Genomic DNA, 16,195 nt, shown 5'->3' on the forward strand with positions numbered 1-16,195 from the left:
TCGAAAATGCCAGACAAGTTCGAAAATTGCTTAAAGGTAAAAGGCAGTATTTTCGTGAAAATGGTCATCCGTAACGAAACGCGCAATCAATCTGAAACTCATAATTGTTCACTTATATATGTAAACCAAAGATCAGCTCTTTATCCATACGCATAACGAAAACTGTTATATTCCAGATAGACGAAAGTGAGTGGTAGAGCCACAATTAAGAAAATCACGAAGTACTATACTGTTCCTATTGTGACATCATCAACAACAAAACCTTAGAATTACTTCATAGCCCAAATATGATTGAAGTAAATGTGATAGCAACTACAAAACAACAAAATACACAAAAAATTTGGCATCAACAAATCATCAAAATATCAATTTAATCCAATTCTAGAACTATGTGAAGTTGTCGAATTTTGATATGTTTTTATTTTTATCTTTTAACGGTCGAACACACTTTAGGCCATAATTAGAATGTCCAGCTCTAATAGAATCAATCAATCAATCAATCAATCAATCAATCAATCAATCTATATAGATATATATATATATATATCAATCAATCAATCAATCATACCTTGATTAATTAAGGAGAAAGGATATGTAAAAGATAGATTAAATGTGTATTAAAATTCATTATTTTCTCACATTTAAAATTCAAAAATAAAATGCAATAGTCCTGGAGGGGATATGGATTGTTCCGTACTATATTTTACTTCTGTACTCATACTTGTCAAAGTTTGGTCATGGCGGCCTTCCTCTGAAGTTGACTTTAAATTATTAAGGGATAATCTTAACTAAAACTGCAATACACCTCTGGTTAAAATGACTTACAATGAATCATTGTGGTTATATTTTGATATTTAAATGTTAGTAAAAGTAAAAGTAACACCATTTTAGAATTGTAAACTTTGGCAGCTAGTTACAGCAGAAAGAGAGAAACATGATTTGGAAGTTGAATGACCAAGAGATGATCTTTCAGAAGGTAAATATGATAATTATCAAATATAAATAAACAAAATGTGTTCATCAACAGAAGGAAATGTTTTTGAAAATTTAATATACTGAATACCATAAATGATTTTACTGGATGTCTCATCTTTTTAAAATATCCAAACGTTATCGATCGCTTGTTTTTTTACTGGCGTCTGGTGGAAATTTCTTAGACAAATCAAGGATGAGAACGAGTTAGAAATAAATTAAATTGGTAATGCAAAAATTGTGTCGACCCGGGCCAAATTTTATTTTTTGTATTGCATACTTGTAATCGAAAAGGAATGCTTAAAAGTTTAAAAGTGTTGCCTAGATAAAGACATATATAAAGGTTAATATAAAAGCTGTTGTAAGGGCTCTTTTATTGTGCAAAAGTATAAAACAATTTACATTTTGTTATTGACTGAAAATTCGCAATTTAGTAATCAATATTTTTAACTTAGTTAAAAAATAGGATGACAGCTTTTTCATCTTATTTCTCATGGGCATAAGTAAGGCTTTTAGTTAAATATGTGGATTTTTTTTATTCACAAGCTTTGCAAATGGAACAGGAAATGATTACCCTTCCAGAACACCCGAGTGTATTCCTCGATTTTAAAGGAATTGTTGTTGCTCGGTCTGTATAGTATTATGTGTAGTGTGTTTGTTGACTTTTCATTGTTGCTCGGTCTGTAGTATTATGTGTAGTGTGTTTGTTGACTTTTCGTTGTTCCTCGGTCTGTTGTATTATGTGTAGTGTGTTTGTTGACTTTTCGTTGTTGCTCGGTCTGTAGTATTATGTGTAGTGTGTTTGTTGACTTTTCGTTGTTCCTCGGTCTGTTGTATTATGTGTAGTGTGTTTGTTGACTTTTCGTTGTTGCTCGGTCTGTAGTATTATGTGTAGTGTGTTTGTTGACTTTTCGTTGGTTTTCTTTTTAGGCATGGTGTTGTCTGGTTTTATTCGACTTATGATTTTTGTTTGACCTTTGGGATATTATCCCCTTTTTCAATATATGTCAAATATTGTTCAAGTTAACGCAAATCTAATTAAAACCAATTTTGTGTGAACTTCAACAAAATCGAATTAAAGCATAATGATATTATCTAAGTTAACGGTAAAAACATCTTTCTTTATTTCTTTGATTATTCGATATTGCTTTTCAATGATCTATAACCCTTATTAGCTAAATATTCGAAACAGTATTGAATATGAAATTAATTTGAAAAGGCTCTAGCAATTGATTTACAGTAATCTTCGTTCTTGACGAATTTAAGAAATCAAAGATAAGTTTTTCAATGCGGCACCAGTCTGATCAACTCTCAATAAAAGTAAATTGCATTACACATATTTCAAGAGGATAAATATTAAAACTTGAACTGCTTAAAACTACCGAAAAGCGGTAACCTTTTAGAAGTCTGTTAATCAATTAATGATAATTATTAAATAATAATATATGTTTAATTATCAATCTGTTTTGGTATAGATGTGATTAAGTTGTTTGTTGACAAATCGCGTTATTGTGTTAATCTATTATGATCAGTCGTGTGGCTGACCGTATGTTCACAAATAAGTGTGAAAATCTCACCTGTGTCTTGTAACGCCTAGATATTCCGGATCAGCACCTTATTTGTCCCCATACGATATCATGGTTAGAAACGCCACATGAGTCACAGGAAAACGATTGATCTCACAACGGGGTCTTTTTGTATTTTATGTTTTAATTTCTCAAGAAATCAAACTTTAAACACTTTTGTTGAAATTGTTGATCACAGATAAATAAGAATAGTGTAAAAAGAAATAAACGTAGGTATTACACTGTAGACATATTTTAATTGAAAAATGGAAATTAAAAATAAGAAATAATCTTTAGTTTCTAAATTGAATAAAAAAACAGATGCATTTATCAAATATATAAATTTTTAATGTGGAACTTTATGTTCTAAATTATGGTATGGTCTTTTGTAGCATTCATCAGTCGGTTTGTAGTGTTTTAGTTGAAATAAAATGAAATTATTCATCTGCAATATACACATTTGACAATTTACTAGTATTTCACAACTGTTTATTTCTTTTACTACAAAGCCGTTGGATTTCAAACGTTTATCAGTGATGTTTTTTTCTCTCTCTCAGTAGTTTGTAAATGTATTTGCATTCTCGTTGACATGAAAAAAAACGTCCCTTCTTGAGAATTATCGTTTGCTGTTGTTCCTACATGTTTGGCGATACTTCTATTTGAAGGAAAATATCACTCACTGTGCTCGTAATAATTAAAAAAAACCAATTTTAACAGAATAAATTCTACATTTATTTAGTTGATCATTCACACATTAAAGAGTTTTCAAATACTAGTAGCATTGACTATTTTTTTCTTTCTTTCTTTCTTCCTTTTTTTTTTTTTTATCAAATCGATGTATGGGTAAAATATTAAGGAATGTTGAAAATGGCCCTGGAGGGAACCACATTCAGGGGAGGTTGACTCTACGTCTTTCAGCTCTTATCAATTGGAAAATTAAATAGAAAATTGGTATAAATTTTAAAAATAAATCGTCTGAAAAACAGCTGTAAAATCAAAACTTTGTATTTTATTTATCTTGTTTTTAATTATATTGATGAAAAATATTAATATCTTGACTTGGCAGAAAGTGAGGACTATTCCTTGTACATGTAAACGAATTTCTAATAGCCAATCAAACCTCGCCTATCAAATGACCTTTCACCCAAGTTCCAGGTGATTCGCCAATTGAAAAATACAATAAAATAATCCAATTTATCCTATAGTAATATTTATCTTTACATAAAGGTATAACTTAAAAGCTACTTATTATTTTAATCACAGTTTTTTGGCGAAGAAATGACGGAGACGGTAGCATATCAAATGGATGACAAAATGTTACAGGAAGACTCGGAAAATTCATGTAGCTCAGGTATTAATTAATTTTATCATAATTAGATTATATATTTTTAGCTTTAATTTCTCCTCCATAAAATATATACATGTACTTGCGTAATTTAAATAAAAAAATGTAGAAATGAAGATACAAGTCATATTTCGTTTTACAAAAGTTTGAAATAGAAATAAAAATGAAAAAAAAAATAAAGAAAGAAAAAATTAATTAATATCATATAAAACAAAATAAAAAAGTGGTAATGACCAGTTTTATTTGTGAGCTTGTAAATGCTAAGAAATTGAAACCAGAAATAGAAACAAACAATAAGCAGTTCGAAATCAGCACTTTTGAATTATGATTGTAAAAAATATAGCAAACTGTTTATTTGTATTTTTGCAATTTCACTTTTTCAAGATTCTGGCATGGAAGAATGTGGAACAAGTCCGATATCAAATGCTTCTTCGAACGGAACAACTTCGCCTACGTCATCATATGAGATGGACCTTCCAAAATCCTTCATACCATTCCGACCTCAAATTATTACACCTTCCGAAAGTTCAGCATTTAGTAAAATAAGTAAATTAGCTAGTTCGACTCAACATTCAGCAGTGTTTCCATCTTTACCCTTTGGTGCACCCCCTCCGTTTGGATATTTTCCTGGCTTATTCATACCTCCATGGACAACTGAAACAACCGATTACCAAGCTCTCTTGGCTCATAGTAAATATAATTCGACTGCTGAAGACCAAAAAGACAGTGAACTCACAACGAACGCGTTTACTGAAGTGAACACGTCCATCCCTTTTACAAACTATTTTCAGAACTTAACAAGGCTTTTGAAAAAGACAGAGAGTACAGAAAACCGACACGAAACCGACGAAGTTATCAATGAACCCGGTGAAATAACGCACAGAAATAAATCGGACAGGCCAGAGTTATATAAAGAAGCACTTTCCTCTAGCAGACAGATTCATTACACCGAAGATTGCAATCAAAATGAAACACCAAATAAAACTAACATTGCTATTCCACCGGCACCATTTTTCCCGAGTGGACAAGCTTTATCAATGTCTCAACTTCTCGGTTCTTCTCCGTATTTACAAACTCCTGCAACACAAGTTCCCCAATTGTCACCCAACGCACAGATGATGCAGTATTTCGGTGGTATTCAGCCTCATGCAAGTTTACTTCACCCAGCATTACTCCACATGGCAGGACTTAGAAGTCGACGAATCAATGCAGAGAAACCTCCACCAATTAAAAAGTACAAATGTGATGTGTGTGGAAAGGCATTTTCCAGAAGCAATACTTTAGTTACACACAAGGTAAGATTCGTGTTTTTTTTCCAAATAACTTCTATACTTGTTGGTCATGTTGGTGGTAAAAAAATATTTCAGATGATTCTTGATTTTTTTCCTCCATTCGTTATATTATAGAACCCCATAATTCTATTTTTTTATATATTTTTTTTTGTCGCCCATGTATCTCTTTTCTTTTTCTTTTTGCCTATTATTCTCTATTCTGTAAATCTCACCCAGACACTCATCCATTGCAAATATGTTAACCAATCAGTAGCTATACATTGTTTTGACAGAAAAATGTATATTATTTCGAAAAAAGATCGGCTACATTTTAAAGTTCTCTGTGAATTACATATACCAGCACCGTAATTTGAACCGAGTGCGCAATTGTCTGCTATTCTTTAGGCCAATTAAGGCATTTGGATTTTTAGTAGATAAACAAATATTTCCAAAAATTGAAATTATACCTGAATATATTTTTTTTTAAGTAGTATTCTTCCTTAATATTTTAAGTTATCTTGCCTTTCTTAAACTTATTGTTTATTTAAAGGTTAGTTGAATGAAATATTACATTCTTTTGGAAATACTGATGCGGGTTTTGCATTATATTGCTTAATGTTGAAACACTTCTGAACATTAACAAATCATTATTGCAAAAACGAAAATGGTGCCAAAAACCAACCAAAAAAAGAGTTGATGGGATATGCGTAACGTTATTAGTTAATAGTTCAAATACTATCGCCAACAATAACATTTTTGTCTGGAAGATGTAGAAAATTAAACAAAGAATTCTTAACTAGTAGTAAAAATTTATATTTTTATAAAATAATAAAATTCAATTTAAGTTGTTTGCAAGGATAATAAAATAAAATGTTATGGATCTATATGTAATTTAAATCTTAATTTTGAAAATGATTAATTATAAATTGAAAGATTTTCCAGAATACCATGAGAAAACATCTTTAGATTAATCTGGTTTACGACGTGAATAGTTTAATGAGATGATCGGATTATATTTAATTCAATTAATAATTCATAAAATCTTGATACTTTATAAGTCTACTTTTTTAAATGTTTAACGTTTTGTTCTAGTTGTCATTTTTGACAGTTTGTGTTTATAACCGAGACTGATTTTATTTTCCAAGTTCTGACAAGCAGCATTCCAATTTTAGTTGAAATATGACGAAACTGGTTTTCTCATTTTGGTTTCCAACTTTATGATATAAGAAGGACCTTTTGCCCCTAAGATATCACGGTGCCGTTATACACTGTACAGTTTTTGAACCCCTTTAACCTTCTATCCCACATATTTACTCATAAAATTCTATAACAGTTCAGCAATTATTTCAAATATTTATTTTAGAATTAGTTTCAAAATGTACTGAAATACAAATTAAATTTGTAAATTCAGATCACATCCCTTTTACAATTAAATGCGCTGTGCTTCCAATAATTGTTTCAAAGTTTAGATACCGTTTTATTATTCTAAAAGATTTTCACCTCTTCAGATTGTTGACAATAGTAATTGTCAAACAAATAGCGAACCATTCGAAACACTTGCTAGTTCCGGACACGCGACCTTTGTTAACAAATCTAATTTTGTGTCAATATTATCACTGTTTCGTATCAATATTGTGTTGAACAATTTAAATCACATTAGAATACATCTGCTTTTCACAGCCATCTTTAAATCATTCAATAAAATCAAATTTATAACAATTATACACGGATTAAAAATTATTGTCGCCATATGCGGTACTGGATAGTTTTTGTTTATATAACAACTGTTATCAAACATTTAGACAAATGGTTCGAAGTTATTTCAGAAGAGTATAAATACTCAATAAAATATAAATTTATAATACTGTATACAAAATAAAAAAAATAAAAAAATGCCAACTACTTAACTTTTTACTATATCAAAGTCGATGAAACTTTTGAATAAATAAACCAGAAATAAATCGGAAATTATTTATGAAAGTAAATAATTAGATCAGATTACAATTTAGTATTTGTATCGAAAACGTTTGAAATGTCGATTTTAAAAGCAATATAAAAAGGCAAAGAAAAGAAGGGTTTTCAAGAAGAAAGCAAACAAACAAGAAAGAAAATGAAGCCAAAAGAAAACAAAAAACAAATAAAAAACAAACAAAACAAAATTCAACCTCAAATAAATGTGTTGCGGGAAAAAAATTAACTACGATAAGCCTTATTCACATTGTGTCTTTTGATTACAATTATTCTTGAACCCGGAAAACCATATGTGAATTTTATCAAGCATTGAGGAAGATTTAAATTGTAGAACATAGTTAACTGTCAAAACATTTATTCAAATAAAAACTTAAACTAAATTTCTTTTTGTTACAGCGAATCCATACAGGAGACAAACCCTTCAAATGTGAAGTTTGTGGACGAGCTTTCAGACAACCAGGAAATCTCACGAGACATCGTCTGACGCATACAACAGTCAAACCATACGTCTGTCCAACATGCAACAAAGCATTCAACAGAGCATCTAATTTGCATACGCATATGCGCACTCATACCAACTTCAAACCATTTACCTGTCCGTATTGTGGAAAAGGTTTTCATCAAAAGATTGACATGAAAATTCATTGCTACACTCATACTGGTAGGTTCAAATTTATATGTATTTTCTGTTATTTTGAACGAAGAAATTTTGTAAAGTGCATGAGATTTACTTTTTCGAATAATGTTTGTGCCTTTATATAGGAAACGGTTCAATTTCTCCTGACCTTCACCTTGAAATATTTGTTATTTGCCTTTCTTATGTCCAGTCAAGTAACGTATGTGTATATCTATAGCTCCGTATGTATTCATTCTAGACATCTTTTGTCGCTGTTTTATTTTTCTGGCTCTGAGTGGCTTATATTCTTTGAAAGCGTCCAATTCGACTTGTTTTCACTTATGGAATTACTTTGTATTAAGTTAAATTTGTCAGAACAATTGTAAACTTCAAATAAAGACAGGTCTATCTATTTTTGAAAGTAAGTTTCGATCAAAATTTCGCAATGTCCAAAAGAAAATTTTATTAGATTAGAAGTGTCCACGCAAAATAAAAAACAAATTAGAATTTTAAAACTTCACTAAGAGTCGTTATATTTTGTATAGACCAATGGATTCAGCAAATTTTGCTGAGGGGGATTCTGCAAGCCACGTCTTTTGAAATTGGAAGAAGCTTCCTTATGTGAGCCTATTTATAAGTGGCCACTGGGCCACTAGGGTTTTCAATGTTTTGTTTGTTGTGTGTTTTTGTTTGTTCTCAATGTTTATATAATAGTTTGTGTTTATTTATTGTAGGTGAAAGACCACATAGATGCGATATCTGCGGTAAAGGGTTCACTTTAATCAGCACCCTCAATGCTCACCGACGAATACACACTGAACACATGCCGGTACCCGAATAGATGCCTTGGACCAATACATAAATCAGTCCCAGAAGATGCATAATATCAACACTGCATGGACTACCGATACATTGTTCGGAGACAAATACATACATAGCATGGATAATAGCGACCGGATAAATATTTTTTTTCTAAACAGTTTTTTATGTGGTATATTGCTCAGAAAAAGACTAGTCAGAATGTGAGAACTCATTTACCAGCTTTGAAATTGTATCATTCATTATTTTATTTTGTACATGTTGTGGAAACAAGGGGAAGAATGATCCTTTTCGTGAAATTTAATTTATTCTTTTAAAGTTGTATAACAATATGAAAACTATGCTAGTGTACATATAACGAAAAAGTACAAAAGATATATATACAGTGTTTCATATAAGTTAAAGTAGTTAATTCACTTCGTTACTCAATGAATATAGGGCTCTCATGTTTCTAACCTTAATAAATCATGTTTCGTTCTCAAAAACAAACGACTGGTAGTATTTATTGTTAAGTTTTATTTTTTCTAATTTTGTGTGCGTAATTTATGGTATTGTGCAATGTTATTGTTAAGTTGTAATGAATAAATGTGCTATTAAAATATGGTGTTTACTTTTACTGCAAAAGGGGAGGGGTGTATAACCATAGAGAGGATGTTGATTGAAAGCGTTTCATTTAATATTTCAAATCAAGATCTCTTGCATAACAATGAAAGTATTCCACAAATTTGTAGATCTTAAATCATCATACATGTTATTTTTCTCTGAAACACCTGACGAAAGTGTCCTTTATGGTTATGCATCTGAAATATAAGCAAACAGAATGGATATTGAACGGACTTGAAATGCCAACGCACTAATGATATGATTATATTCCCTGCAATGAATGTGCTCACTCATTTGTTGAAACTGAAACGGCAATGTCGCATTCATGAGAGTGCAGTAAGCTTTTGTTCAAACTTGATTGATATTCATCGATATTTAAAAGCAAACCAAACCTCGTTGGTCATATATCTTGCAGACGTAACACTATAAAACATGTTATCTGTCTCGAAAATAAATACCTATAAATAGAAATATTCATGCTTAGAAACAGTCCAACGATATGCTTTGGTATATACATGTTTAGGTCATGTGAACCAACATGTTTATTTTGCAATCAGTTACATAATTTAATCTACAAGACGCCAATATATATATATTTCTCTAATTCTTCGTCAATTTATCCCTTTCTGCACCCATTGTATAAAAAAAAATTAATCAACGTGTGGTTCGTTTGATCTCAGTTCTTCATTGGTTAAAATCCGATTATGACGTCGAATTTTCTTGCTTTCCTCTGAATTTCCTATTGTGACGGTATGAAAAAAGGCGGCCATGCCTGATGACGTCACATAGATAGAACACATCTTCTTGCAGATCATTCAAAAAGAAGGAATAAGTTTGCCTGCATATTGTTTGAAAATCATTAGAGAAACAGATTCCACCACCAAAATCGACAGTTAAATTTCATATATTTAAAACGCTCGGCGAGCCTCGCGTTTTAAATTTGAAAATTTAACTGTCTCGAGTGGATAAATATCGTATCACACTCGATGTGCAGTGGTAGAATCTATATATATAAACAAGTCTAAATTGAAAACAACGTTCAAACCCATGATTGCGTTGGATAAAAACCGCAATTTTTATACGTGTGCATGCAAAACAATTTTCTTGGTAAAGGGGTCTAAATACAGCACAAACAACATTTTCCAAAAGACCAAAAAAGTGACAAAGTATATTTTAACAAAACGCATTTGACTAGCAGGTCGAACAACGGATGTTCTTAAACCCTGCTGACTGCCATTGGTGATTGCCAAATAAAATGATCACCAGATGTAAAAAATGGATCTTAAATATTAATTTAATATCTAACAGAAAACAATAAACTTGCGGAAAAGATGGTATACCGCAAACAAAAGGTGAAAAAATTAGTACACCTTATCCGGATTTCGACAATTAATGTCTCTTCAGTGATGTTAGGAATCGAAACGGTATTTGGAAGGCCATATAATTTACCTTAATTTAGGATAGACTCTTGAATTGTGAAGAGTCGAAATAGGATGAACGGATCATATAAACCCGAAGGCAAATATAATACAAGCCCAAACGAAAAAATATAAACAAGCCTAAATTGAAAACAACTATATATATATATATATATATATATATATCATTGTTGGGCTGATGTTTAGACGAGTTATATATATACATATGATATATATAAAAATAACCGCGCAATATGACTGAAAACTATAATAGGGCGATCACCAATGCAAATATAAGGAGTTTGGCAAATTACTACTTTCCCAAAATCTCGCGGCTGTTTGCGGGCTGCAAACACCATCCCCCTCCCGGAGTTATCTCAAGTGAGTCGATAGTTGATTATGCATAGTTATAAAACTGATATATTGACGCCAAACAAAATGTTTCAGGGTACAGAAGATTTTTTTTTATTCTGAGGCTTACATGTACATGATTGTATTCCTTAGCTGACGTTCACCTCCTTTTTGTCTTGCTTTGGTTTATTGCTGTTTTTAACAGATTTGTCTTTCAACTTTCTGGTATTTGGTTTCGAGCACTACTGATGACATATAGAATTTCGAACTACATATATGCACCAAATTTACCTTGATTTTTAGCTATATTATTATTGTATCTTAAAACAGCGTACATATTTTTTCACATTATCACTGTTGCAAATACATTCTTTTTATGCCATTTCGCAACAGGAATTTAATAAATTAACGTACCAATTTTACTTACTATAGGCGCATTTATAAAAAATAATGTCTCTTCAGTAATAGTCGAGGTCAAATTATTCCAAAAATCCCAAACTGCCTAATGCAAACATTTAAGATGATGATCAAGCCAAGACCTAAAGTATAGTCAAATCCGGACAACATTTCCATTGTTTTAAGCACTTGATATCCTTCGTTCGTCTTTCCATTTGTAAACATTTCTTAATTCGATCTGCTTCAGAAACAGAGTATGCATAACCTATTTTCTTCAATCAATCAATGAATCAATCAATCAATCAATCAATCAATCAATCAATCAATCAATCAATCAATCAATCAGAAAAAGGTGATTAAATGGATTAAAATCATGATAGCCATATTCGTTAAACAACTAACACTGTTTTGGAACCGATCAACCTTAAATAAAAAATGGCTAATGAAGCTATCTGGTCTGACGTAACGCAATCTTATTTCCAATCATTAATTAAAAAGAAATCTAATTCGACAAAAAGTTCAGATCGACTGATAACTTGAATAATACAGCGCTCTCTTGTAATAAGTGTCCTCCAGAATGATCGTAGTGAATATACCTGGATTATTCGGGTGAATCGAATGCCTCATAAAAAGTGGGTCTAATTTATCTAATCGCAACACGAATACTATTTAGTACAGGACTCATTTATAACGTTGTTTTCTTTTATAAAATTAGGATAGTCTTCCCTTCATGGAACTATAGTCCCGTAGTAACGTGCTGGACTTGTGTGCGGGAGATCTTAAGTTCAATCCCTTGCCAAATCAAAGACATGTACAAAGGCTTTTGCTGCTTCTCTTCTCCGATTTTGGAGTAATAATAAAGTTTGGGCGGCCTGCTGTCAAAGTAAAGGAACTTACTTTAAATAAATCAAATTTAAACGGTAACAACTGTCCTTTCCTAGATTTAGATATTTCGGTTTTACACGGGAAACTCCACAGCAAAATTTACGGCAAAAGGGACGATTTTTCGTTCCCTATTGTTAATTTTCCCTTTTTGGATGGTGATGTTCCTTTGGCACCATCTTACGGTGTTTATATTTCCCAACTCGTTCGCTATGCCCGTGTCTGTTGTGACGTTACCTTTACTAAATTCTTCCACAGATATAAAGATTTGGTTTGTACCTGTAGAAAACTTATTTCAAACGGGATTGCACATCCTCATTTTTACGGCAATATTGTTTACCGTGCCCGAAAATTTAGAAACGATCCTGATAAACTTATCGATCCTTTAAATGAACTTATTCTAAACTTATTCTATATCATTAAATTTTGTTTTTATTGGTACTAATATTAATTTTGTTATCAGTAAATTAAAAGCAAACTAAATATTATTGTTATATACATATACACATTCATGGATCTACAATCTGTCGATACTTGTATCTTGGCATTGCACAAGGTCATGTTTTTCTCTTACTGTTTATGACGTCTTTACACTAAATCCATTGCATGTTTGATGTGTACGGATTGATAATTTAGTCTTAGATGCATGATTTTTTTTATTAGTTGTTAGTGGCTTTAAACTAGCTGTCAGTAACTGCGAGTACTCTCAGATCTGTTCTTAGTGTCTGTTTGTTGTTTGGATGTACAAGTACCCGGCCACGTCCACTTGTATTTGTATTATTTATATTTTTATCCATCTGATGAGTTAAGCCTCTTTCAGCTGATTTTTATAGTTATGTTGTACTGTTACACCACTGTCCCAGGTTAGGGGGAGGGTTGGGATCCCGCTAACATGTTTAACCCCGCCACATTCTGTATGTATGTGCCTGTCCCAAGTCAGGAGCCTATAATTCAGTGGTTGTCGTTTGTTTATGTGTTACATATTTGTTTTTCGTTCATTTTTTGTACATAAATTAGGCCGTTAGTTTTCTCGTTTGAATTGTTTTACATTGTCATTTCGGGGCCTTTAATGGCTGACTGTGCGGTATGGGCTTTGCTCATTGGTGAAGGCCGTACGGTGACCTATAGTTGTTAATTTCTGAGTCATTTGGTCTCTTGTGTCTTATTGGCAATCATACCACATCTTCTTTTTTTATATGTCCGTGTCGGGCTAATGCAAAATTTAATGAATGAGTAATAAGATGTATTGTTTTTCTATCATATAAGTTGTAATAACATATTTCTTAAGTATTTTTAATTATCTTATTTTTATCAAAATAGCCATTTCTGTCTCATGTCTACACATGCAGCGATATCATTAAATCTTTATGATTGTTAAACAAGTCGACGGATTAAGAAGAATGTCACTGCTCTCTGCTCTTACGACAATGGTGTCGCCTGGTACCAGTTCCACAGATCCCATTCCAGATCCAGATGTTTCAGCCTGCAATGGAGATTTCAGAGTGCCACTACTCGTATACAAAACGGAAATCAGCTGGGAGTTTCTGAATATTTTAATAAAAGCGGAGATCGTAATAGTTATTAAATTCATAAATACAACGTACAGTCCACGTTCTCTGCACGTGAAAACTCCCGTTGTGGTAAAAGCTGACAAGTTCTGTATTCCTTCATGAAACAAAACACGTGGAAACTTGATTACATTAGATATGCTCATTGATGGAAATTCTGTCGCTGAAGTACAAGATGTCACTGCAACTAAAAAAGAAAGAAATTAATAGGAGCTATCGATATGTTAAATTCGGTATAAAGATTTTATTTGTGATACGAATTCTGGAAATTCGTATTTGCGAATGTGTAATTGATTCATTATTAAATGAATTATCATTACCAATGTGAATAACCTTACACCGGATGTGGCCGATGGTGTACTATTGCAGTAGGTGTACTAGGGAATACGTTACTATACTGTACGCATACAAGTAAAAGTATATAACTCTATGTGTTAGATGTATACGGTCTGTTACTATTTTAAGCGAGTAACAGCTTGACCAACAAGATGTACGTTTAAAATGTTGAATTTTAAGTAAAATGCCATTTCAAATTTTCCAATTTATAACATTGCTATGGTGGCCGGCTAATATTAAAATAAGAAGATGTGGCATAAATGATAACTCTCCACCAGAAGTTAACTACGATAGGTCACCATAACAATGAGTAAAACCCATACCGCATAGTCAGCTGTAAAAATGACAAATGTAAAACAATTCAAACGAGAAAACTAACGGCCTGATTCATGGAAGAGACAATGAACGAAATACAAATACGATAAACAGCAACAAATGACAACCACTGAAGGTTAAGGCCATTTCGCATTAAAACGCGAAGTCGAAAACACGAACACGCGAAATGGTTCCACTTCTCGTTTTTGCCTTCGTGTTTTTTTCAGTTTCGCCCTGTAGAATATGAAAGGCGAAAAGGGGAAAATGCCAAAAACGCAAAATGGCCTTAATCGGCCTATATTCATTGCAGTCTTATTACATTACATAATTATTTCACAAGAATCTGTATTTCTGAGTTTTTATTTCCAATAAAATGAAACATTCATGACAGCACGTGCTTCCCGTGACAACGCCATAAAAATGCATAGGAAACATGTTACACGTTATTTCATGCATGGTTGTATCATAAAAATTGAATTATAAGAAATGAATGCGCTTATTGCGAAATGTGCTAAAGTGGACGCTTTTTCACCCCACTTAAAATACAAAAAGAAGCATTCATTTCTTAAATAAACAAAAATTTAAAATTTGTTATGTTTTAGCGGCTAGAAAACAGCAGGAAACCCCTCGCTAATGAAGTTTTATTTTTAATGTTTAGGTTTATAATCCTAGACAAATAAGTTTTATTTCTCCAATCAGGAATATTGTACACTTCAGACCTCTCCAATAACTTTTTTTTCAACTTGTCCAATAGGTCAAGTACATACCAAAACTTACTTGTCCGAATGGAATTATATAACTTGTCCAAAAAAAAATCTTAATATTAATCTTTTTTTGCATTTTAAGTTCAAAATGAATTAAAACAATAGTAAAGCATTTGAGTTATATCTGTTGATATCATTTTCAAAAATATGAGTCGAGAACAACTGAATCTAGTCATGCCACAGGACTTAAGTGCTAACTTCTAGTTTTCATCAATGCCAAAGTCTCATCAGACTCTGCACAAGAGGTACAGTCTGGTAGGCCTGTCAGTCTACACTCATTTGGTTTGTATCCTGGTCTTTTATGTTGATAAAATATTGATTATTATGATTAATGCCTTACTACAATCAGCTTTGTTTTTAATATATTTAAATGTGTATTCAAACTCAATCAAGTATTGTTTTGTCTACTATGATCAAATATGATTTTATGAATTTTATGGTCAATAATTTCTTCATTTTTATCACAAAGCAACAGAATAAGGTTGGGAAACAGGTACTGGTTTGTATTGGTCCCGAAATGTCTCCTGCTGTGCCGAAATGTCTATTAAACATGGAACCGATTCGTTTCCGTGCCGGTGCCGAACTGTCTTGTTACCTTATCTACAAAGCGCATCGCTGATTCCGATCGGTAAGACTGGTTTCTGAGAATAGTATGCGTTTTATCTGTTATAAAGTATCTAACAAAGAGCCAGTTTTAAATTATCGATCGCAAGTAAACATGTCAAATTAATATTTGTTTTTATCTTCTTTTCTTGCTTTTTGTTTTTTTATTCGATCATCAAAGTTGGATTTAATTTATTATCTACAGAATGATTTTACTTGTCCAGTCGGACAAGCTTGATATGGTTTTTACTTGTCCGACCTTTTTTTCCTCTGTTACCGGACAATCGGACAAGCGTTATTGTCGTACCCTGCACTTTACCCTGTGAATTTCCTTTATGTACATAAACCCTGTTCCGTAAACGTACCGCACCGCTTGCTAGTATCTAATGCGGGAGGTCGT

The 16,195-nt window shown here is 32.1% G+C and overlaps 1 protein-coding gene across 1 annotated transcript; it reads left to right on the top strand.

The window, feature by feature from the left end:
• Positions 1-3,819: 3,819 nt before the first annotated feature.
• On the top strand, positions 3,820-9,158 carry LOC127723793 (fez family zinc finger protein erm-like). The gene is made up of 4 exons (XM_052230533.1): positions 3,820-3,888; positions 4,267-5,177; positions 7,521-7,785; positions 8,475-9,158. The coding sequence occupies exons 1-4, from the start codon at positions 3,840-3,842 to the stop codon at positions 8,579-8,581; spliced, it is 1,332 nt and encodes a 443-aa protein (XP_052086493.1). The 5' UTR covers positions 3,820-3,839; the 3' UTR covers positions 8,582-9,158.
• The last annotated feature ends 7,037 nt before the right edge of the window (positions 9,159-16,195 follow it).

The sequence above is a fragment of the Mytilus californianus genome, unplaced genomic scaffold (genome assembly GCF_021869535.1).
Source record: "Mytilus californianus isolate M0D057914Y unplaced genomic scaffold, xbMytCali1.0.p SCAF_13, whole genome shotgun sequence".
Taxonomy (NCBI): Eukaryota; Metazoa; Mollusca; class Bivalvia; order Mytilida; family Mytilidae; genus Mytilus; species Mytilus californianus.

What these genes read in the sequence shown, in the direction of transcription:
- LOC127723793 (XM_052230533.1), top strand. Translation starts at nt 3,840, where the DNA reads ATGGATGACAAAATGTTACAGGAAGACTCGGAAAATTCATGTAGCTCA. An exon ending in ATACTTTAGTTACACACAAG is followed by an intron (nt 5,178 to 7,520) that starts GTAAGATTCGTG and finishes TTTTTGTTACAG; the next exon opens with CGAATCCATACAGGAGACAA. An exon ending in TCATTGCTACACTCATACTG is followed by an intron (nt 7,786 to 8,474) that starts GTAGGTTCAAAT and finishes TATTTATTGTAG; the next exon opens with GTGAAAGACCACATAGATGC.